Raw genomic sequence first — 22,171 nt, forward strand, 5'->3', positions numbered from 1 at the left:
TGAAAAATTTAAACATGTTAGTAGCTCTTCCAGGTGATAAAGCCCTCAGGAGTAACTGATGAGGATTCTGCTGAGGCTGTTTATTTAAAACAGTAATGCCTAGTGGGGAAAGTTTTGGCTCCAGCACTATCTGAAATTATCTTAGTTTCAGTTTTTAAATTTGTTTTAGATAATAGATAACTGTTGAACTTACATTTTTGGAGGCTTCATAAAATACTGCATGACTTCTGGCCCATTGCAGCCACTCAATAAGTGTGGATTTTTCCTATTTAGAAAAACTATATATTAAAATTATATAAACTTTATCTAATCTTTTATTTTTTGTAAATAGGAATGCACTCAATGGTAAATTCTGTTCAGTAATCTTGTATTTTAAATCTCAACTTGAGTAAATTTCTGGAGGCTTTGTTTTAGGCCAATGACCATGCTAGATGTCCTGGTGAATTTAATGATATAAAAAGATGCATTCTGTGTCCACCAAGTCCAAGTCCTCAAGTACTGAAGTCCAACAGCTGTAAGAGAAATACAGGTTAAAACCTGTTGAGCTAGAATCTTAAAGAAAGTACAGGATACAGGAAACAACATTCAAATAGAGAATGCTTCTATCCAGCATAATAGGATGTTCACTATGTTACAAATATCTGACAGCAGTTACCTTAATTATGGATAGTTATGCGGTTTTCCTCATGCACTGAATCTCCAATTCACAAGACCCACGTCTTCATGTCTGACAGGCTTCCATGAACAAAAATTTCTTCCATAAATCTCCAGAACTTCTTACTATGGCCACCTTGGCCTGCAGAGCTATTTACAGCTTTGTCACTATTAATTTTACCACATGACTAACCTCTTTCCTTAGTGCAACTTGTGGGAAAAGAGCACATTAAAAAAAGTTAATAGAAATTTCTCAATGACAGTTAAAAATACTCCACCCCATTTCAAAACTGAGGAATTTGCTGAAATGTTCAAATAAACAAAATTCTTCCAAACAGCATGTAGTATCCCATATAGTACACACACCCGTCTGTATTTCTAAATAACAGCCTGTATGATTTCGGAACAGAATTCCTTATTTTCCTTCCCTTCATCTACCAGTTTCGAAGCTGTGCCTTTGTAGGGAAAGGAAAGGCAGAATATTTTCTGTAAGAACTTTGAAGCCGTCCAAGGATTTTCATGTTTTGTTGATAAATATGGGGTACATTTAATGAGATTTGATTAAGACAGGGTATTTACTAAAGTTGAAAAGTTCTTTTAAGATACCAGCCGGAAGGCCGGGCGAGGTGGCTCATGCCTGTAATCCCAGCTACTGGGAAGGCTGAGGCAGGAGAATCGCTTGAACCCGGGAGGCGGAGGTCGCGGTGAGCCGAGATCGCGCCAATGCACTCTAGCCTGGGCAACAAGGGCGAAACTCCGTCTCAAAAAAAAAATAAAAAAATAAAAAAGAAAAGAATGAAAAGAAAAGAAAAGAAAAAAGCAAACAAAAGATATCAGCTGGGAAGTTGAAAGGGCTCATGATTTCTGCATTTTCCTTTCGCACTCAGGTCTGTCTGAGACACCCATCTGCACCTTCGTTGCTTTGACTCCTGCAGTTTAGAACCTAAGCAAGGCTGTCAAGTCTGCAAGAGCTGTGTGGTAGTGCCAGGGGTCTAGGTGTTCCAGCTAATAACCTTAGCCTTAGACCAGTATCAGGCGCACAGAGAGGGTAATCTTGACCGCACCCAAGGCGCCGACCGTCGCCGGCAAGTAGCTGGGTCTGAAAACACTAGTGGAGTAAGGCAGCCTGATGCAGACCAAAAGCGCTGGCCCCTCGGGCAAGGTCAAATAAACATCAGGGAAAGGCAAATCCAAGGCGTTGGAAGCCTAGGCAGTTAAGACCTAAAATGCAGGCCACCACTTGAAAGAGCGTTAAGAGCCAGAAAACAAGAGGATGGGTTAAGCAGGGGCCAAGTGGCCGAGTTAGAAAACGAGAACAAAGTACAAGAAAGAAGCAGCGGGCCTGAACAGCAAAACAAAGCCAGCTAAACCAATGGAGAACGGCGTAGGGAGGCCCAGCCCCAGGCGAAACCCGAGGAAGCGCTTAAATTTGGAAACTTAAATGAAGCATTGAGGACTGAATGCCACTATTTCAAATGTCTATTTGGATCAGTGCAGTTTAGTGGTCTAATGCGTCTCAAAGGATTACAGCTTTTTTCATGGACAAAATGGTTGGCTCTGAAAAAAGAGCCTTTGGATTTAAGGTTTGCACTCAAAACAATTTACGCCCTCTCCCCGCGAATGCGGCGGGCAAGCTGTATGTCCTTAGGCATGATGGTCACGCGTTTGGCATGGATAGCACACAGGTTGGTGTCCTCGAAAAGCCCCACCAAGTAGGCCTCGCAGGCCTCCTGCAGCGCCATCACCGCGGAACTCTGGAAGCGCAGGTCGGTCTTGAAGTCCTGAGCGATTTCTCGCACCAGGCGCTGAAACGGCAGCTTCCGGATTAGAAGCTCGGTGGACTTCTGGTAGCGACGGATCTCCCGCAGAGCCACGGTACCAGGGCGGTAGCGATGGGGCTTCTTCACGCCGCCCGTGGCCGGAGCGCTCTTGCGAGCTGCCTTAGTGGCCAGCTGCTTGCGCGGTGCTTTACCGCCTGTGGATTTACGAGCCGTCTGCTTTGTACGCGCCATAGCTCATCTGCCAAGTAAGTGAGTTAGGAAGATTGGTTTGCCCCTCTATTTATACAGGAACAGAATCACTCTGATTGGATTGTGGACAATCCCTGTTAGTGATCCGTTGGTAAATTCCGGAAGTGGTCGTAGAGATTCACGATTGGTTTATTTTTTCAGTGCAAGATTCTGATTGGTAAATTTGGATAGAAAACTGGCTCTTTCAAACAAGTCTTTTTTTATTACAGGTTTCTTTGATGTTTCACAGAGCATGACCTGCAAAGATATTGATCATTTAACTTAATAGACTGATCTTTTATCCTGTTTGGCTATAAAAAATCGAATGTGTTTGCATTAGAAAGTGCTTTAGAATTTTTTCAAAAATCTCCGCTGCTTTTTTCTGCTTCATTTTCCTGAAGTTTTTCCCTTCCCTATTCACTCATTTAAAATCCGTTGTCTAAGTATCTCTCAATGATTCCTCGTTTCATTATACAGTACGTAGCTAATTCACTCAAACAAGGTTTTCTAAGATACACTGTTTAAGCATAAGGAACTTTGTGTTTCAGTTGTGTTATAGTAAAATTCTAACATCCTGGAATCCTTACCTCTAATATCGGGTTTGACTAAAAGAATTTAACGCTACTATTTCGTTTTGTTGAAATTAAAATGTCCAGACATGGCAAGAGCCGTCAAAAAAGTATTTTCAATATAAAATCTTCAAAAAGATGGCGGCGAAGAGAGTCTTAGGTTGTTTCTTTATAAGACAACAATGGCGCAGTTTCTCCGGATCCCTGCGGAAGAGAGCTGAGGTGCACCGAACAATTTAAGACACATCCAACAGAACGTTTACAGGAACTGGACTCACCCAAATAACAGGACTTCTTAACTTGGTTTTCGCTTCCAAACTCAGCGGCTTCCAATTACTTTGAAAACGTAACAAATGTTTACTGGAAAAGATTCTTAAGGAATGACATTATAGCCTAACAGTATTGTAAATTAACCTACCGGATTCCCTGTAAGGTGTTCTTTTCCTAGCCAATAAAAAGAGCAGTTTGGGAATTCCTAATTTACATACTTTTAATCTATTGGCTACTTTGGTTCAGGCAGAGTTTAGATTTACAAGTTCGAGTTTGTGTAAGCGTACTATAAATATTTCAGAGGGGGATAGTGCGCGTGCGTGCCTGTTGCAAGGTCTAGTTTCTTTTTGTTTTTTTTTCCCAGTAGGTTTTCTTTCTCATTGGAAAGCTATTTTGTAAAGTGTTGTAGCAGGTTCGCAAGGACGCTGGCATGTAGTCCAAGGCGATTGACATCATGAATATGCTGGAGCCCCCGTCCTCCAGGGAGGGGAGACGGCTAAACCAAATTTATCTCTGCCCGCAAATGCTCGCGGATGTCTGCAAGCTGGAGGGGGGAGGAGACAAAGGATGCTTTGTGCATTCCTGCTCATTCCCTGAATTGTGTTAAACCTGCCCTATTTTAGGGCATTCATCAAAATTCTGCTAACCACAGGATTGATAAAATTGCACCTTTCAAGTTAGTGTCTATTTTGCAAATTTGAATTATCTTAGGACTCGTGGGCAAGTCTTGACTGAAATTACACATTGTCGTGCGTTTCAGTCTCACATCTGAAATATATATGAGTCCCTTCTTCTCTCCTTTTCAGAAAAAGAAAATTCTGTACGCTTTAAATCAAGGTAAAACGGTTAGGTATTTTTGGCAAAATTGTTTTATAGGAAGCAAGGAAGGAACTGAAATCCTTTTGTACAATATGATCACCTATTTGTGGGCTGGGCTGTTTGTTAATGAGAGCTATGCCCCCTCTGTGCTTTTCCTCTCCACACTCCCTACATCTTGTCTTCTGAGGCCCAAGACCTGTTTATTGATAGTATCTTTTGTTTTCTCATTTTCATTTTAGTTTTTTCATTTCTATTATTAGAATGTTAATATCTACATCTAAAAAATGTTTCCAAAATCAAAAGATAAACTTTTAAGTCACAGTCAGTGAGAACCATTAAGGAAATTCCATCTTTATGCCCCATAGTTTTATTTCCTCCCCAGTGTTCTTAAATCTGTCAATCCGGTGTTCTGCCATGGGAACCTACCTTCAGTTCCTTTCATAATCCTCATCTTTAAATATGTGTAAAGCTTTATTTTAGAAGTCAGTGCAAAATTTACATGATTACATAAGAACTTAGCAGCTCACTTGTATTAATCAGTAATTTCCATCACTATCTCCATACCTGAACACAATTTCCCATAGGATCTGCGTTATGTGATAAAACAGTCAGAAACTAATTGTGGCTACTGAGCATTTGAAATGTGGTTGTTGCTGCTGAGGACTGACTTTCTTTTTTTTGAGAAGGAGTCTTGCTCTGTCACTCAGATGGTGTGCAGTGGGGTGATCTCAGCTCACTGTTAGCTCCACCTCCCAAGTTTAAGGGATTCTCCTGCCTCAGTCTCCAGAGTAGCTGGAGTTACAGATGCTTGTCATCACACCCGGCTTATTTTTTTTGAGGCCGGTGGTGGGGGGTGGTGGAGGTATTTTTAGTAGAAACAGGGTTTCACCATGTTGGCTAGGCTGGTCTCGATTTCCTGACCTTAAGTAATCCATCCACCTCGGCCTCCCAAAGTGCTGGGATTACAGCCGTGAGCCCCTGTGCCCGGCCTGAATTTTTATTTTACTTAATTTTCATTATTTTAATTCGAAGGCTGATACTTCAGTTATTGGAAAATGTTAGAATATGTTTTAAACAGTCAGCTATATGAATTTAACTTTTCAGCACTGAAGTTTATGAAAGCAAAATGAAATTCCATTTATTTCCAACAAAAATGTAATATCAAATTGAATAGGATGTCCCTCATATTTAGAAGACTTAAGATTTAAAAAAAATGTGAAATATTGAATAATGTTTTTATATTGACTATATTTTGAAATAATTATTTTGCATTTTGTTTTAAATACAGTAATTATTAAAATTCCTTTACCTGCTTATTAATTTTTAAAATGTGCTTACTGGAAAATTCAAAATTACATCTGCGGCTTGCATTATTCTTTTTTATTTTTATTTTTTTTTTTGAGGCAGAGTCTCGCTCTGTCACCCAGGCTGCAGTGCAGTGCTGCTGTCTTAGCTTACTGCAACCTCTGCCTCTCCGGTTCCAGCGATTTTCCTGCCTCAACCTCCTGAGTAGCTGGGATTACAGGCACCAGCCACCACACCCAGCTAATTTTGGTATTTTTAGTAGAGACGGGGGTGGGGGGGGTGGGGGGGGTCACCATTTTGGCCAGGCTGATCTTGAACTCCTGACCTCAGGTGATCCACCTGCCTTGGCCTCCCAAAGTGCTGGGATTACAAGCGTGAGCCACCGCATCTGGCCGTGGCTTGCATTATTCTTTATAGATAGCATTGTTCCAGGATTCTCCATTTCTCTTCTCTGTTTCTTGATTCTTTACCGTATCTTGACAGCATAGGCCTTGAAACAATGAGGACATTCAATATATCTCCATTAACCCAGTTATAGCATCTGGACTTTATTTACAATAAATCAATATCTATATTTATGTCTACATCTATATGTCTATACAGTTGTGTTAGTGAACTAAGGGGGCTTGTTAAGCCATTACTCAATGATGCAAGAAGAGGTGGGCAACTAGCAAAATTATTGATGTTTGAATTTTTCCATAGCAAAATATCAGTAAATGGACAGTAATTGAAATTCTTTTAGCTAGGCACAGTGGCTCAGTCCTATAATGCCAGTGACCCAGGAGGCTGAGTTAGGAGGATTGCTTGAGGCTAGGAATTTGAGGCTGCAGTGAGTCATAATTGTGACACTTCAACCAAGTCTGGGCAACAGAACAAGACCCGAAAATGAAAAAAACAAAACAAAACAACAACAAAAAGTGTTATATGAATATTTTTCCGTCGATCATATGTTTTTGAAGGACAGCCTCTACAACTGCTAATTCTGGTGTTTAAAAAAAGGGGAAGATAAATCACTGTGGAAGCACAATGCCATTTCATGAAAAGAAAAAGTCCAGAAAATAATTTGCTATTCCTGGAAGCTACATAAACTCCAAGAAAAACTCAGATGAGAACATCAGGTCAATTACTTTGAAGTCTGAAAAGAATAAAAAGTTAAAGTGTTCATCATTTTATAGAAGCCAAGGCGAGCTCTGAAGCTTTGCTGAAAGATTAGCTTGCAGAAGGCAGATTAATTGGAAAAAAGTTACACAAATTTATTAACGTGTTCAAGAGAGCCTTTTGGATCAAAACACAAAGATACAGGAAAAATTGTCCACTTTTATGCTTAGGTTCAACAACATGTGGACAACCTTGTAGAAATTTGATTGGATAAAAAGGGTATGATGAAACATTAATAAACTGAGTGGAGAAACCCAGCAAGGCCTGTTTGTCTAGACTCTTCTTGGCCTCTGTCAACTGAAGAATGAGACGGTTCATACATTTGCAAAGGAGCTTTATTTCTCAAAGAGTTGCAGCCTGCAAGGTGGCCATTCTGACAGGCTGGGAAGGGTAGCTTTGGTTTGCTGCGAGACGGGCACTTGGAGGGAAGCAAGGAGGGATAAAACAGGAATTTTTGAGGAATGGGTTGGTGAAATATACATATTCAACAGGTTATAGGAGGAGCTATGAATATTCATGAAGGAGACCCAAGCACATGTGTATTAGGTTTACATGTAGGTAAGATATGTCCCATGATCACTTTGGGGTGAAGATTTAACATGTAAATGAGTTATAATTAGGTCCTATACACAAAACTGAAATGTAGGGCAGAAGTCCATGATCTGCATTCTCAGGAGACTGGTCACAACCAGTCATGGGCCTGCAGTCATTTATCAAGAAACTCTATGGTCCTTAATACCTGTCTTGTCTGGACCACCATGGAGGAGGGTGGAAGGGACCAGATAAAGTAAGTAAAGGGGCTTTCCAGTGTATTATTCCCTCAAATCAGACTTTGAGAAAATCTAGCAGTGATTAGAACGGGGAAGAGGGGTAGAAAGAAACAGGATGTGCAGCCTCCATCCTGTCATGGCTGGGAACTTAAATTTTGGGGTCTTTTAGCCAAAGGAGGGCACATTATTCTGTCAAAGGGTTTGGAATTTTCATTTCATCCCTCGCCTCTTTGAACATGCATTCCTTCCTTCTGGGTATTGGGTATGGGACAGCTCCATCTCTGGAATGGGGTCTTATGACCTGCAATTAAACAAGGTGGATCAAATAATTTCTCTGTGGCCAGTTTTTACACAAAAAGGTGGAGGGGAAGTTAGAGTAATATTTTTAGTTTTTATGGCTGGCTTTGGGGAAAAAGGATTCTGGTTGTCTAAGCCACCCTGGGAAACGGGAATTCTAGTTTCTATGTCTAGCCTCAGGGGAGAATGGGACTGAGAGACAAGAAGGCAGGAGAAAGTCACAGAAAAATTTTGCTTCTGAGGTTGCTTCTTTGGCCTTCATTTTGGGGTATTGTTTCTGAGCCCCAATTTGATTGTGTAAAGAATGTCAAGGAGTTATACTATGGGGCTTCATAGACATTTATCTTGCAATTGCTATATTTTAATCTTGTTCTAGTGAAAATTTAGTTTAAGAAAAATTGTAAGACTTGTAAGGAAAAAAGGGAGGGGGTGTAATGTATCCCACTATAAGAAATTTATAGTTTTTACAAAGTTTGCAGGGAAGTGTGCTTACATCATCTCACAATTTACTATTGAATAAAGGTATCAAACTTATTGAAGTTACTTCTTGGAGGCTTTTGTCTGGTGATGCAAATAATTTCTGTTATTTGTATCACCAGAAATTATTTTTGATGCAAATTATTTGTGATGCAAATAACTTCTGTTCAGTGGAATAGATATAATTCCAATTATTTAGAACCCTAGGGGCATTAATTTTTTTAATAATCTCATTCAGCAACCTTGTCCTAACATTTAAGAAAGGGCAGCTTTTCCCTTAAGTAGCTCAGTGACTTCTGGTAGCGATGAATTTCGCCATGATTCAGGGCCTATATCTGAGGGACATCTTCAAGGTGCTGGTGGCCAGAGTGCTCTTGCTGGCTGCCTTGGTGGCCAGCTGCTTAGGAGGCTGTCTGCCACCGTTGGACTTTCGTGTGGTTGGCTTGGTGCAGGCCATGACCTTTCATATCAGATTTACAGATCACTTCTCTTTATAGGGCCTGGTGTGTGATCCAATTAGATTTGAGATTTTTTACAGAGAAATGTGACTGGATTTCTACTAAAGTTGAATAATTAATTGTGCTTTACAGTGTAGTCCATTTATAAATTTAGGTCATAAAACTAAGTTTTTGCTGCTGGGTTTTTTTTTTTTTCTTTCCTAAACAGGATCTTGCTTTGCCCCCCGATAGCTCGCTGCAACTTCGAACTCCTGGGCTCAATCAATCCTTCCCCGCCTAATTCTCCCAAGTATCTAAGATCTCAGACTGAGCCACCACGCCAGGCTTTTTCCTTTTTTTTTTTTTTGAGGCAACGGAATCTCGCTCTATTGCCCAGGCTGGAGTGCAATGGCACGATCTTGGCTCACTGCAACCCCGCCTCCCAGGTTCAAGCGATTCTCCTGCCTCAGCCTCCCGAGTAGCTGGGATTTCAGGAGCCCACCGCCATGCCTGGCTAATTTTTTTGTATGTTTAGTAGAAACAGGGTTTTGCCATGTTGGCCAGGCTGGCCTCGAACTCCTGACCTCAAGTGATCCGCCCATCTCGGCCTCCCAAAGTGCTGGAATTACAGGCATGAGCCACCGGGCAGGGCAGGCTTTTTACTTTTTGTGGAGATGAGGGGGCTGTCTCGCTTCATTGCCCAGGCTGGTCTTGATCTCCTGGGCTCAAGCCTTGGTCTTTCAAATTGCTGGGATTACAGGTCTGAGCTAGGGCGTCAGGCCATTACTGCTTAGTTTTGTTTACTGTTTATTTTAGAATACTGTGTTAATTGCTCCTTTTGAAAAGAGAAATCCAACAAACACAATTCTCGCTGGAGGAATGTAGTCTTTTTTTGAGACATAGTCTTGCTCTGTTGCCCAGGCTGGAGTGCAATAGCGTGATCTCGGCTCACTGCAGCCTCTGCCTCCCAGAGCCAAGCGATTCTCCTGCCTCAGCCTCCCAAGTTGCTGGGACTACAGATGCACACCACCACGCCCGGCTACTTTTTGTATTTGTTTAGTAGAGACGGGCTTTCATCATGTTGGGCAGGCTGATCTCGAACTCCTGACCTTGTGATCCGCCCGCCTTGGCCTCCCAAAGTGTTGAGATTACAGGCATGGGCCACTGAGCCCAGCCGGAATGTAGTCATGTTTAAAACTTAAAAAGCCCGCCCTGAAATGCTAATGGGCAGCTATCCTTCTTTGTTCTCTCATTTCTGCATTAGTATTTCAGCATTAGTATTTCAGCCTTTTCTGACAAGTGCACATGAATAAACAGCCTGTGTATTGATAAATTTGTATACACACCATGGACCTATACACAAAATAACGCAGTGACACCCTGGTGTCACAACCTCGGTTTCTATTCTTGTATACCTTTATAAACGCATTTTTACTGCAAAGAAACACCAGTAAGATAAATTAGCGCATGAAATGTGAGCAAGGATTTCAAGACAGAACTGACCAGTAACGTCAGAAGCGTTCGTGAAACTAGGACAGTGGTGAACATTGAGATTTCAGGCATCGTATGTGTATTCCAGCACTTTACAGAAAACGTGGGTGGCTCTGAAAAGAGCCTTTGTTTGAGACTCGGGATCACTGATCGACTTGACTAGTAATCATTTCACTTGCCCTTGGCCTTATGGTGGCTCTCCGTCTTCTTAGGCAGCAATACGGCCTGGATGTTGGGCAGGACACCGCCCTGCGCGATGGTCACGCGACCTAGAAGCTTATTTAGCTCCTCGTCGTTGCGGATGGCTAGCTGCAGGTGGCGCGGGATGATACGGGTCTTCTTGTTGTCGCGAGCCGCGTTGCCAGCTAGCTCTAAGATCTCCGCCGTCAGATATTCCAGCACCGCCGCCAGGTACACTGGAGCGCCGGCCCCGACTCGTTCGGAGTAGTTGCCTTTGCGGAGAAGGCGGTGCACACGGCCAACTGGAAACTGAAGCCCGGCCCTGGAAGAACGAGTTTTAGCTTTTGCCCGAGCTTTGCCGCCTTGCTTTCCACGTCCAGACATAGTGGCTTCCTAACAGCAGAAGAGCTAACAATCCACAGAATAAAGAAAAAGAATGGGCTCGATGGAGGAATAAGAAGCTAGTTATAGTCGTCGGTAGAATTGTGAAAGGCGCAATTTGATTGGTTAAAATTATTCTTTGACGAGTCAACCAATTAGAAAGGAAATAAGGTGAAGGCTCTTTTACATGTATGCGTCACTAACACATTGCCCAATCAGAGCTGGATATTTTGAATTCTTCATTTGCATGAAAGGCCTATAAAAGGAGAGACTCTAGACACTAACTCTTGTTGAAGTGCATTCATTCTTATTGCTGTTGTTGATTTCTGACGGCATGCCTGAGCCAGCTAAGTCAGCTCCTGCTCCGAAGAAGGGTTCCAAGAAGGCTGTGACCAAAGCGCAGAAGAAGGATGGCAAGAAGCGCAAGCGCAGCCGTAAGGAGAGCTACTCCGTGTATGTGTACAAGGTGCTGAAACAGGTTCACCCCGATACTGGCATTTCATCCAAGGCCATGGGTATCATGAACTCCTTCGTTAACGACATCTTCGAGCGCATCGCAGGCGAGGCTTCCCGCCTGGCCCACTACAACAAGCGCTCGACCATTACCTCCAGGGAGATCCAGACGGCCGTGCGTCTGCTGCTTCCCGGAGAGCTGGCCAAGCACGCAGTGTCCGAAGGTACCAAGGCTGTCACCAAGTATACAAGCTCCAAGTAAATGTGTGTTTAGGTACTTTAAAACTCAAAGGCTCTTTTCAGAGCCACTCAAGTCTCACATAAAGAGCTTTAATATTGAATTTCACCGTTTTCTAGGGAATAATTTTTCCAATTTTGTAATCCCAGCACTTTGGGAGGCTGAGGCGTGCGGATCGAGACCAGCTTGGCTAACGTGGTTAAATCCCGTTTCTCCTAAAAACACAAAAATTAGCCGGGCGTGGGGCAGGTTCGTGTCATCCTAGCGACTCGGGAGGCTGCGGCAGGAGAATCGCTTGAACCCAGCATGCAGAGGTTGCAGTGAAACGACATGTCGCTTTTGCATTCCAGCCTGGGGGACAGAGGCGAGGCTAAGACTCAAAAAAAAAAAAAAAGAAAAAAAAAAAGTTGATCAGGAGATACTCCTATTCTGTGTTGGCAAGATCCTGTAATCCTATCACTTTGGGAGGCCGATGCATGAGGCTCTCTTCAGCTCAGGAGTTAACAGATTTGCCTGGGCAACACAACTCGTCTCTGCAAAAAATGAAGCTAACGGTGTGACGGCTTGCGTCTGTACTATCAGTTACTCGGTAGGCTGAGGTGGTAGGATAGCTTAAACTCGAGCTAGAGACGGCAGGAACATGTGAATACGCTAGTGCAATTCCAGCCTGGGCAACACTGGAAGGGGTAGGAAGAGTAGTCTGGGTCCCTAAAGATCACCTGACAGCAAGTTTGACTTTTCTGAGCACTCTTGTGGAGTTTGTTGTGGAGGGAATACCATAGGCATTGGCAATGTAAAGTTGAGTTAAAAAATCTCGTTTTCGGCCGTGCGCGGTGGCTCATGCCTGTAATCCCATCACTTTGGGAGGCCGAGACGGGCGGATCACGAGGTCGGGAGATCGAGACCATCCTGGCTAACACTGTGAAACCCTGTCTCTACTAAAAAAATACAAACAAAATTAGCCGGGCGTGGTGGCACTCACCTGTAGTTTCAGCTACTCCGGAGGCTGAGGCTGGAGAGTCTCTTGAACCTGGGAGGCGGAGGTTGCAGTGATCCGAGATTGCGCCACTGCACTCCATCCTGGGCGACAGAGCTAGACTCCATCTCATAAAAAAAAAAAAAAAAAAAAATTACAGGTTTTGCTGGCTGGGCGCAGTGGCTCTCGCCTGTAATCCCAGCACTTTGGGTGGCGAGGCGGGTGGATCACTTGAGGTCACGAGTGCAAAAATAGCCTGACCCACATGGTGAAACCCCGTCTCTACTAAAAATAACAAAATTAGCCTGGCGTGGTGGCACATGCCTATGTAACCCCAGCTACTTCGGAGACTGAGGCAGGAGAAACGCTTGAAACCGAGAGGCGGGGGTTGCAGTGAGTCAAGATCCCGCCATTTCATTCTAGCCTGGACAACAAGAGCGAAAATCCATCTCAAACACAGAAACCATTAGTTTATACTCATTAATCAAATTTCTAAAATGGGATCAAAAAAAAAAAAGTCACTACTCCATAGTACTCCATGAGCAACCTCAGGTTTCTGAAAACAACATAGTACTCCAAAGTATGGCGCATTGACATAGTAAATATTCTGAGACATTAGTAGAACAACATAGACAGGAATGTTCTTATGACCTTCCTCTTAAGCAGGTCTCAAGACCCTCCTGTGAGTCTTGCAGAGTATGAGAGGAATGTGAACAATAGAACTTGCTAGATTTCTCCTTGTTTATTATCCTTAGCTCGTATTATTTTTGTCTTGTTATATTTCTGCATGACTCTCTACTCTTCATCAAACCTAGTGCAAAAACACTCAGGTTTAAGCCCTTCTACAGGTCCTTATTTCCTTATGTCATGTAAAACTTTATATTAAATGTGAATGTTTTTCTCTTGGCCGGGCGCGGTGGCTCACGCCGGCTCACGCCTGTAATCCCAGCACTTTGGGAGGCCGAGGCGGGTGGATCACGAGGTCAGGAGATGGAGACTCATCCTGGCTAACACGGTGAAACCCGGTCTCTACTGAAAATTCAAAAAAATTAGCCGGGGGTGGTGGCGGGTGCCTGTAGTCCCAGCTACTCGGGAGGCTGTGGCAGGAGAATGCCATGAAGCCTGGAGGTGGAGCTTGCCGTGAGCCAAGATCAGGCGACTGCAATCCAGCATGGGCGACAGAGCAAGACTCTGTCTCAAAAAAAAAAAAAAAAAAAAATTAAAAATTAAAAAAAAGTGTATATTTTTCTCTTGTTAATCTGTATTTTGTTTCAGGGCCCCAGCCAATGAACATAAGATGGGTAAAAGGAAACGCTGTTTCCTCCCCTACAACATACAGTAGGGGTAGGTGTGCATCTGTGTTCTGCGTGTTTGTCTTTGTGGAGTACAAAAGCTGGCATAACATAAAAAAGGTGTGGAGAAAAGTATTCCCAGAATGAAAATGTTTGAGAAGTGTGTTCGCTAGGGCTGCCAAAACAAACTACCAAATACTGTGTGGCTTAAAAAAATTAATTTTGTCACAATTCTGAAGGCTACAAGTTCAAGATCAACCCAGTGAGCATGATTGATTTTTTCTGGGGCCACTTCCTTGGGTTTTCCCCTCTCTGGTCTTTCCTGTGTGTGTGTGGTTTGTGTTTTAATATCATCTTATAAGGACAGCAGTCAGAATAGATTAGGACCCACCCTTAAAACCTCATTTTACACCTTTAAAGACCTTATCTCCAAATAAAGTCACATTTTCAAGTAGTTGGTATTGGACTTCAATGTTTGAATTGTGGGCTGGGGACAGGCAATTCAGTCAATATCAAAAATTATGGTGATTAGGCTTCTAAATAGTACATGAAATAAGTAGTTCACAGGCATCTCAGACTCAGCGCAACCAAGACAGACCTTATGATACTCTATCTTCACTTAACTCATCCAAGTTTGAAATCTAGTCCCCATTCCAGACTACTCCCTTTTCTTTTCTGCAAATATTTAAAAATATACAAACTCTCATTGATTGTAACTTCTAATTTTGTTAAAATTGTCCATATTTTTGTTTACTGTGGCTAACAACTGGAAATATTAATGTTGAAGTGTTGGACTTTGCCTAAAACTAGGTTTTATCCCTAATGGAATATTATGCAGCTGTTAAAAATAATGCTTTTAAAAAAACCGACATAAAATATGCTCATGGTATTGTATGGGGTAAATCCAAGTGGCCAAATAGTGTATTCGTATTTACATGATGTCACACACACACACACACACACACACACACTACAGTTTTAGGGAAAAAGAGTGACTATAAGGGTCAATGCCAAGATGTTAACAGTGCTGTTACATTTTTTTTTGGTGCAATAGACAGCTCCTCTAAAGATAACTTTCTCTATTTGTCTCTATGCCAAACTCTCAATGGTGTGGTTAAGAAATAGGAAACTCTCCCTAGGCTCTTTCCTCTCCAAGTCTCCCTGCCGTATGTTAAGAAAAATTAACTTATTCCACAAGTAATTATTGAGCACCAACTACGTACCAGCTATTATCCTATGCAATAAAAAACGAATAGAGTAAATTTAAGATACGCTGACTAAAGAAATGGAAAATCAAGAGAATAGAATATCCTAGCATAAAAGGAAAAAAAAAAAAACAGGAAAAAACAGACTAAGAATTATTTGTGAACCACCTAATAATATGTGTGACTCTGAGCACATGTTCATGTTTATGAAATAATGTCCTAATGACCTCAGAGAGGATCAAATGGGAAGGCTAATTTAAAAAGTACAAAATGACTGTAAGGAACAGAGGAACAAGAAGGATTAAGGCCAGAAAGTGACATAATTTATGGTCATGGTTACCTCTGGGGGCAGTAGCAGGAAGATGAGAGATGAGTTCAAAGCAGTTTTTGGTAATATGACAAATATAACAGATATAACGAATTTTTTGATTGACAATTGGGTTCAAGCATGGCCATCATGTTATTCTTTATAACTTGTATATCAATTTGTTACATTTTTAAATGTATCTAGAAGTACAAACTTAAAAGCAAATAAAGAAAAAATAATGTACAATTATGTCTGTGGAAAAGTCACTCCAACTTCTATAAAAAGAACTGTAAACTATGAAATATTGCTTATAGCAAAAATTTGGTTATGAAAAAGGAAATCTCCCCTTATACTCCAAAAGTCTGTAGATTCTGAAAAAAGAGTGAGTGCTTAACAAAAATCTCTGCTACTATGTAAGACTTGATTTTTTTTTCCTTTTTTTCCTTTTTTTTCAGATGGAGTCTTGCTCTGTCACCCAGGCTGGAGTGCAGTGGTGCGATATCGGCTCACTGCAACCTCCACTTCCCGGGTTTGAGTGAGTCTCCTGCCTCAGCCTCCCGAGTAGCTGGGACTACAGACCACGTGTGCCACCATGCCCGGCTAATTTTTGTATTTTAGTAGAGATGGGGTTTCATCATGTTGGCCAGCCTGGTCTTGAACTCCTGACCTCAGGTGATCTACCTGCCATGGCCTCCCAAGGTGCTGGGATTACAGAGGTGAGTCACTGCACCCGGCCTGTGAGACTTGTTTTGTTCTTCTTGAAATATTTTCCTTTTCTGCCAGGGAAAGGAAATACTTCACATGCACACTGAAGTATTTCATTTTATCATTTGTAAATTCATTTAGATTTGCGTTTATTTATCCATTCATTCAGGCACATGTTCAGATAAATTAAACACATAATTTGAATTCAACATACTCAGTGCAAGAAATAGTTTTGTAAAAGATATGAGAATTGTTTTACATAATCAGAACAGTTGAGGGGTCAGGAAAGGGATTTTGCGTGGTTCCATATTGTTCAGAATAAAGTCCACATTCCTGTCACTGGCCTAACATGCCTCCAAACGTGGCACAAAGCCATTTGGCCAAGCATCAACCATCTCTTCCAATACTGACATGATTTATACTATTTTCTGAACTTCTATTTTCTTTTGAGATGGAGTCTTGTTCTCGTTGCCCGGGCTGGAGTGCAATGGCATGATCTCGGCTCACTTCAGCCTCTGCCTCCTGAGTTCAAGCGATTCTCCTGTCTCAGCCTCCCAAGTAGCTGGATTTACAGGTGTGTGCCACCATACCTGGCTAATTTTGTATTTCTAGTAGAGACAGTGTTTCACCATATTGGTCAGGCTGGTCTCGAACTCCTGACCTCATGTGATCTACCCACCTTAGCCTCCCAAATTGCTGGGCTTACAGGCTTGAGCCACCGTGCCTGGCCTGTTTTCTGAAATTGTATATAGTATTTAATTCCTGCTCTGATTCCCATGAGGGCATGTTTTGACTGACCAAATAGACTGGAAGCTCCTCAAGGGCAGGAAAAAATATGGAGGTGGTGGGGAGGGGTTGTAATGCTAAACAGTGCTGTTAGGGATAGCCTCAAGAAAACTATGATATTTGAATACAAACCTGAAGGAAGTGAGGGAACAACACCTACAGAAACCTAGAAGCTGAGTGGACCACTCAAGGGGAACCATCAGTACGTCCTTCCTGAGAGTGATGAGTACTTCTAGCAAGTTCCAGGAACTAGTCGAGTTGGCTAGGAAGGAGAGGAAGAGTAGCGGGATTTGAGGCCAAAGAGGTAACAAGGATCAGACAGTGTGGCACTGCAACCCACTGAAAGGACCTTGAGTTTTTTTTTGTTGTTGTTGTTGTTTTGAGACGGAGTCTTGCTCTTTCGCCCAGGCTGGAGTGCAGTGGCGCTATCTCGGCTCACTGCAAGCTCCCCCTCCGGGGTTCACACCATTCTCCTGCCTCAGCCTCCCGAGTAGCTGGGACTACAGGCGCCCACCACTGCGCCCAGCTAATTTTTTGTATGTTTAGTAGAGACGGGGTTTTACCATGTTAGCCAGGATGGTCTCGATCTCCTGACCTCGTGATCTGCCCGTCTCGGCCTCCCAAAGTGCTGGGATTTCAGGCGTGAGCCACTGCGCCAGGCCTTGAGTTTTTCATTAAGTGACATGAGACCCACTGGGCGGTGGGGGGGGTTTCAGCAGAGGAGTCATCTGATCTGAATTGCCCTTTATTGGAATTCCTCTGGGAGAACCAGGTGATGATGGTGTTGCAATAATAAAGGTAGGAGATGGCAGTGGCTTGACCAGAGGAGTAGCAGTGGCAATGAGAAATGGTTGGATTCTGTTTGTGATTTCAAGGAAGAGCTCATAGAACTTACTGATAGATTATTATGTAGGATGTGAAAGAAAAAGACATGATTCCAACTAAAAGTGTATAAATGCCATTCACCAATTTCAAGATGATGAGATTAGCTGTTTTGGCAGAGATAACGAGATTCTGTTGAAATTGGAAGTTCATATTAATTGGACTTTCAAGTAAATAACAGGGTCTCTGAGTATGGAGTACAACGCTGTAGGCTGGTCATTTAGTGTTCACGACATAAATATATGTATAGTATCTCCATGGCAACAAGGAAACATCAGTTCAAAGGAATCAGATGGAGATTTTCATTTTCCAGGTCCATCTTCTCAGAGCCATCAGAAGTGGCAGCGCTAAGGGAAGAGAAAAGGCAGCATCAGATACAGAGCTCTGAAGCCGGTTTCCACAAATAGGCTTCAGGATGCCTGAGAACACATAGAATTGCATCAGGGGATTCAAATGTCCCCAAATATGTGGCGAGAGTGGGTGTGTTTTGGAAAACCTGTGAATATCTATCACTGGATCTCCAAAGTGATCTCCCCATGGCTCTAACTTTAATAGATTATTTAAGTGAGGATTCCAATGTTATTTCATACTCTTATTAGTAAGGGAATTTTTCCACATTTGTAAAATAGGGATAATATTTATTGTTTGTTCTGAAAATTACAGGAGAAAAGGAAAATTACTGGAGAAAGAAATTGTAAAACTGTAAGTTAGGAATTCACGTCATGAATACAAAACAAACACTCTTTACTTCTTTGACCCAAAGCTTTTTCTCTTTATTATCTACCTTCTTTCTTAAGAGATTTAATCCCATCTTGTGGCTTTTTCACTTTTATGGCAATTATGGTTTGACGACTGTGAATTATATCTCCATGTTTCTTTTCTAACCTGCAGGTTTTTATAGCCAACTGCCTATTTCATATCTTTCATATCTTTCTCTTAGATATGTAACAGGCATCTTAAATTCTCTCTGGATATCCAAAACTAAGGATTTGAATCCTCTCCAAAACTTCCTTGGAACACGGTGAAACCTCGTCTCTACTAAAAATACAAAAAATTAGCCGGGCGTGGTGGCACACACCTGTAGTCCCAGATACTCGGAAGGCTGAGGCAGGAGAATCACTGGAACCTGGGAGGCTGAGGTTGCAGTGAGCCGAGATTGTACCACTGCACTCCAGCCTGGGCGACAGACTGAGACTCTGTCTCAAAAAAAAAAAAAAATATATATATATATATATGTGTGTGTGTGTGTGTGTCTATAAATCAGATTATGTCAGTTCGCTCAAAACCTTGCAGTGGCTCCCATCTCACTCAGAGTAAAACAGTAGTCACACTGGTCTACAAGGCCATATAGAGACTCGTCTCCATTTGCTTCGCTCGTCTCCATTTGCCTCGCAGATCTTACTTGCTTTTTCTTTGCACCCTCTCCGATACCGGCAGTGGGTTCTTGCCCCTCAGGAAATAGAAATCAACCAAGAATCTAAGATGCACTTGAGCAAGGAAGTTTATTAGGGCTTTCAGCTTGAGCAGAAAGGGAGACAGCAACCAGAGTTATACTTGCAGCTGGCTCCTTGAAAGCAAGCTAGTCTAGTTTGTTATTCTTCTCCGGGCTTTGTCCAGGTGACATCATGGCATGTTTGGGGTGGTCTGTTGGATACACCTTTGCAGTCCCTTGTCATGCTTTTTCCTGTGTCTCAGGTCTCATTGGCATCTTAAATCTCCATGCAGGGGTATGATTTTTATCATTAACGTGATGCAAAAGTTAGGTTAGGATAATCTAAGGCCCTACAGCACATGTTCATTTGGGGAAGGTCTTTTGGAAGTCCCTATGCTGATGGCCAGGATGTTTGTGGTTAGAGTGTTCTATTTCTTTTATGTCTGATTGGCTGATTTTATGAGCGGAAGCTTCAATGGCTGCAAGGTTATGGAGCTGGGTGCTGCTGTAGTCAGCATAGTATGTAAACAAGTGTGGAGGGGTCCCTTGTCCTGCCTTCCATTGTCTGCCTCACCTCTGCCCCTTTTTCCAGCCATAATACCTGCTTTTTACCTCCAGGCTTTCCTGCTTGGTATTCTATTTGGCATACTCTCGCACTTTCTCAATGTATTTTTTATCACTTTATGAGTAAAATTTTCCAAGACCGTATCATTTAAAATACCACCTCTTCCCTCCACATGCTATGCCTTTTCCTGCTTCGGTGATCTTCATAGCAGTCAGCACCATCTGACACACAGTTTTACTTATTTTGTGTATGTACCCCCACCCAGTAACTATAAATTCTATGAATACAAACATCTTGTTTTGTTCTTTCTCATTCACTGTTCTAATTCCCAGAGCACAGAACAATGCTTGGTACATGCTATGTGCTCCTTTTTGTCGCTGTTGTTACATTAACATCCTCATAAAATTTTTCTCCTCAAACTAGTGCCTTAGCACCAGTAACATGATGCTTTTCATACATATGCATGAGCTCACGCTTTTTGAAAATGACATTCAAAATAACTATTTATTTTCCTGATTTCAAAGTATCAGCCTACAGATTACTTGCTGGCTAGAAGAAACATCTGGTTTTCAATGGAACTATCACTCTAAACCAACGTTTTTTTTTTTTTTTTTTTTGGCAGTCTTTCTCTGTTGCCCAGGCTGAAGTGCAGTGGTACCACCTTGGCTCACTGCAACCTCTGCCTCCTGGGTTCAAGCGATTCTCCGGCCTCAGCCTCCTGATTAGCTGGGATTACAGGTGCCTGACACCGTGCCCAGTTAATTTTTTTATTTTTAGTAGAGTCCGGTTTTCACCATGTTGGCCAGGCTGGTCTTGAACTCCCGACCTCAGGTAATCGACCCACCTTACCCTCCCAACGTGCTGGGAATAGAGGCATGAGCCACTGTTCCCAGCCCAAACCTGCGATTTTTCTATCACTTGGAGTTTACATAAACCAGACATCGTGTGTTTCTGATGTAGTGTACTACTATGTACCTTAAATCTGTAAACTGTTCCTGACAGGAATATTCACCTGATTTCAATTAAGTGTATGGAAGTCACTTGTACTTTATAGGGCATGGAGTACAGAAGCCAAGTAAAATGATTAAGAATCAAGCCAATACAAAACAAAACAAAAAAACATTCCGTAAGTCTGGTCTCCAAGAAATCAATGTCCAAAAATGGGGAAGTAGAGGAGAGGAGCCTGTTTTAGATAAGAAAACTGGAGACACAACCGAAGTTATGGCTGGATCCTTCTTTAAACAAACCGGATCTCCAAGACATCTGGGGCATAACCGGGATGTTTTTAATGTGGAATGAGTACATGTCTTTTTTGAATAATAGACAATGAGATCCAAGTAGGAAGTAACAAAGGCTTTATTTTCAGAGGGAGAAGCAATCCCAGGATGGAATGAGCGCTCCGTGGCAGTGAACGGGAGATGGAATATATATATGCCTTACAGAGTCAATCTTACATACAGATTGAGTAGGTTTGGAAAAATTCTATGAATATTCATGAGGGAAGTCAGGCACTTGCACTTTGGGAAAACATGTAACACACATTTCAACCATGGGGAGCCTTTTATCATTAGAATGAGGTGGGATTTACTGTATGCCAAAAGGTGAACTGTAGGGCAGACAATTTGTTCAGTCTCTACAAGCTGGCTGAAACTGGCTTAAGGTCTATTGTCCACTTATCAATAACGAGTATCTACAAGACTGGTCCTCTAATTAGAGTTGTGGCAGGACTGCAAAGCAAGGGAAAGGGGTTTCTGGCTGGTCAATCAGAATCCCTTGGAAAATTTTCTAACTATAGTTTCTACAATGCTTTCTAGCAGTTGGTTTCTGCTTACAGGAAAGAAACCATATGGCAATAACGCTAAGATGATCAATCCTTCATTTTTTCTGCTAGCCATGCGACTCGATTATGTTTAAGTAGTGTATACCTAACAATTTGTGGTATGATGTCCTATTATAGTATAGTATGTATACTATAAAAACTGTCATTGCTATTGTTAACAAGTGATGTTTCTATACCGTTGTTCACTAAGTAACATCCTACCTACTTTTTAAATGTTTTTATTATCGATATTCCAGGGGTTCAGTCTAGGTCCTTCTGCTCGCCAGAGAATGTCAATGACTTACAGGAAGGAAAGCTTTAATCCAGTGCTGCTGCTTAGGAGAAAGGGAGATGAAATCACAAATCCGTCTCCCCGACCAAAATCTGGGGGATTATGTAGCGAGAAGGACGAGAAACAGGAAATCAGGGAGGGATAAGGAAGCAATGATGCATGAGACACAGTCTCACAGTCTGAATGCAGTGAGCTGGTTTCAGTTCCTTACCTCAGGCAGGAACATGAGTTCCTAAACTTTAACATTTGTCTCATGTGAGATAAATGCTAAATTTCAAGCTTTAGAGTTTAAGGACGGTCAAATTCCTTTATTAAAAACACAGCAAATATCAGAACTTCTAAGACAACTAGGTTGGTTTAAAAGAATTCCGAAATGCATGCTTGCAACCTCTCCTTGCGTGA

General features: G+C 42.1%; 4 protein-coding genes across 7 annotated transcripts in view; 2 read left to right on the forward strand and 2 right to left on the reverse strand.

Annotated features, from left to right (window-relative positions):
• LOC129473357 (uncharacterized) overlaps positions 1–22,171 on the forward strand; it is a 64,812-nt gene that overhangs the window by 20,355 nt on the left and 22,286 nt on the right. The window contains exons 2-3 of the mRNA XM_055263786.2: positions 505–514; positions 7,828–7,845. Coding sequence (XP_055119761.1) covers positions 505–514; positions 7,828–7,845 — 28 coding nt within the window. The remainder of the gene's footprint in view (positions 1–504; positions 515–7,827; positions 7,846–22,171) is intronic.
• The window catches only part of LOC129473356 (histone H3.1), a 36,935-nt gene that overhangs the window by 13,846 nt on the left and 918 nt on the right, over positions 1–22,171 (reverse strand). Inside the window, exons 1-3 of one of the 4 annotated variants that reach the window (XR_010119136.1) lie at positions 3,511–3,672; positions 656–2,921; positions 297–512 (exon numbers count right to left, since the gene is read on the reverse strand). Coding sequence is in view for 2 of the 4 variants with exons in the window: in XM_055263784.2 (XP_055119759.1) it covers positions 2,256–2,666 (411 nt within the window). In the remaining 2 variants the exon portion in view is untranslated. Of the gene's footprint in view, positions 1–296; positions 6,661–15,936; positions 15,970–22,171 lie in introns of those variants that run through there. The other 3 variants (XM_063632756.1, XR_010119137.1, XM_055263784.2) reach the window with 3 other exon arrangements.
• LOC129473367 (histone H2A type 1-B) lies at positions 8,991–10,881 on the reverse strand. The gene has a single exon (XM_055263801.2). It carries the CDS (start codon positions 10,818–10,820, stop codon positions 10,428–10,430), a length of 393 nt encoding a protein of 130 aa, XP_055119776.1. The 5' UTR covers positions 10,821–10,881; the 3' UTR covers positions 8,991–10,427.
• LOC129473372 (histone H2B type 1-C/E/F/G/I) lies at positions 11,107–13,729 on the forward strand. The gene has a single exon (XM_055263807.2). The coding sequence runs from the start codon at positions 11,152–11,154 to the stop codon at positions 11,530–11,532; it is 381 nt and encodes a 126-aa protein (XP_055119782.1). The 5' UTR covers positions 11,107–11,151; the 3' UTR covers positions 11,533–13,729.

Source organism: Symphalangus syndactylus, chromosome 23, assembly GCF_028878055.3.
Source record: "Symphalangus syndactylus isolate Jambi chromosome 23, NHGRI_mSymSyn1-v2.1_pri, whole genome shotgun sequence".
Taxonomy (NCBI): Eukaryota; Metazoa; Chordata; class Mammalia; order Primates; family Hylobatidae; genus Symphalangus; species Symphalangus syndactylus.

Excerpts from the sequence above, each read along its gene's own strand:
- LOC129473367 (XM_055263801.2), bottom strand. The coding sequence starts at position 10,820 with ATGTCTGGACGTGGAAAGCAAGGCGGCAAAGCTCGGGCAAAAGCTAAA.
- LOC129473372 (XM_055263807.2), top strand. The coding sequence starts at position 11,152 with ATGCCTGAGCCAGCTAAGTCAGCTCCTGCTCCGAAGAAGGGTTCCAAG.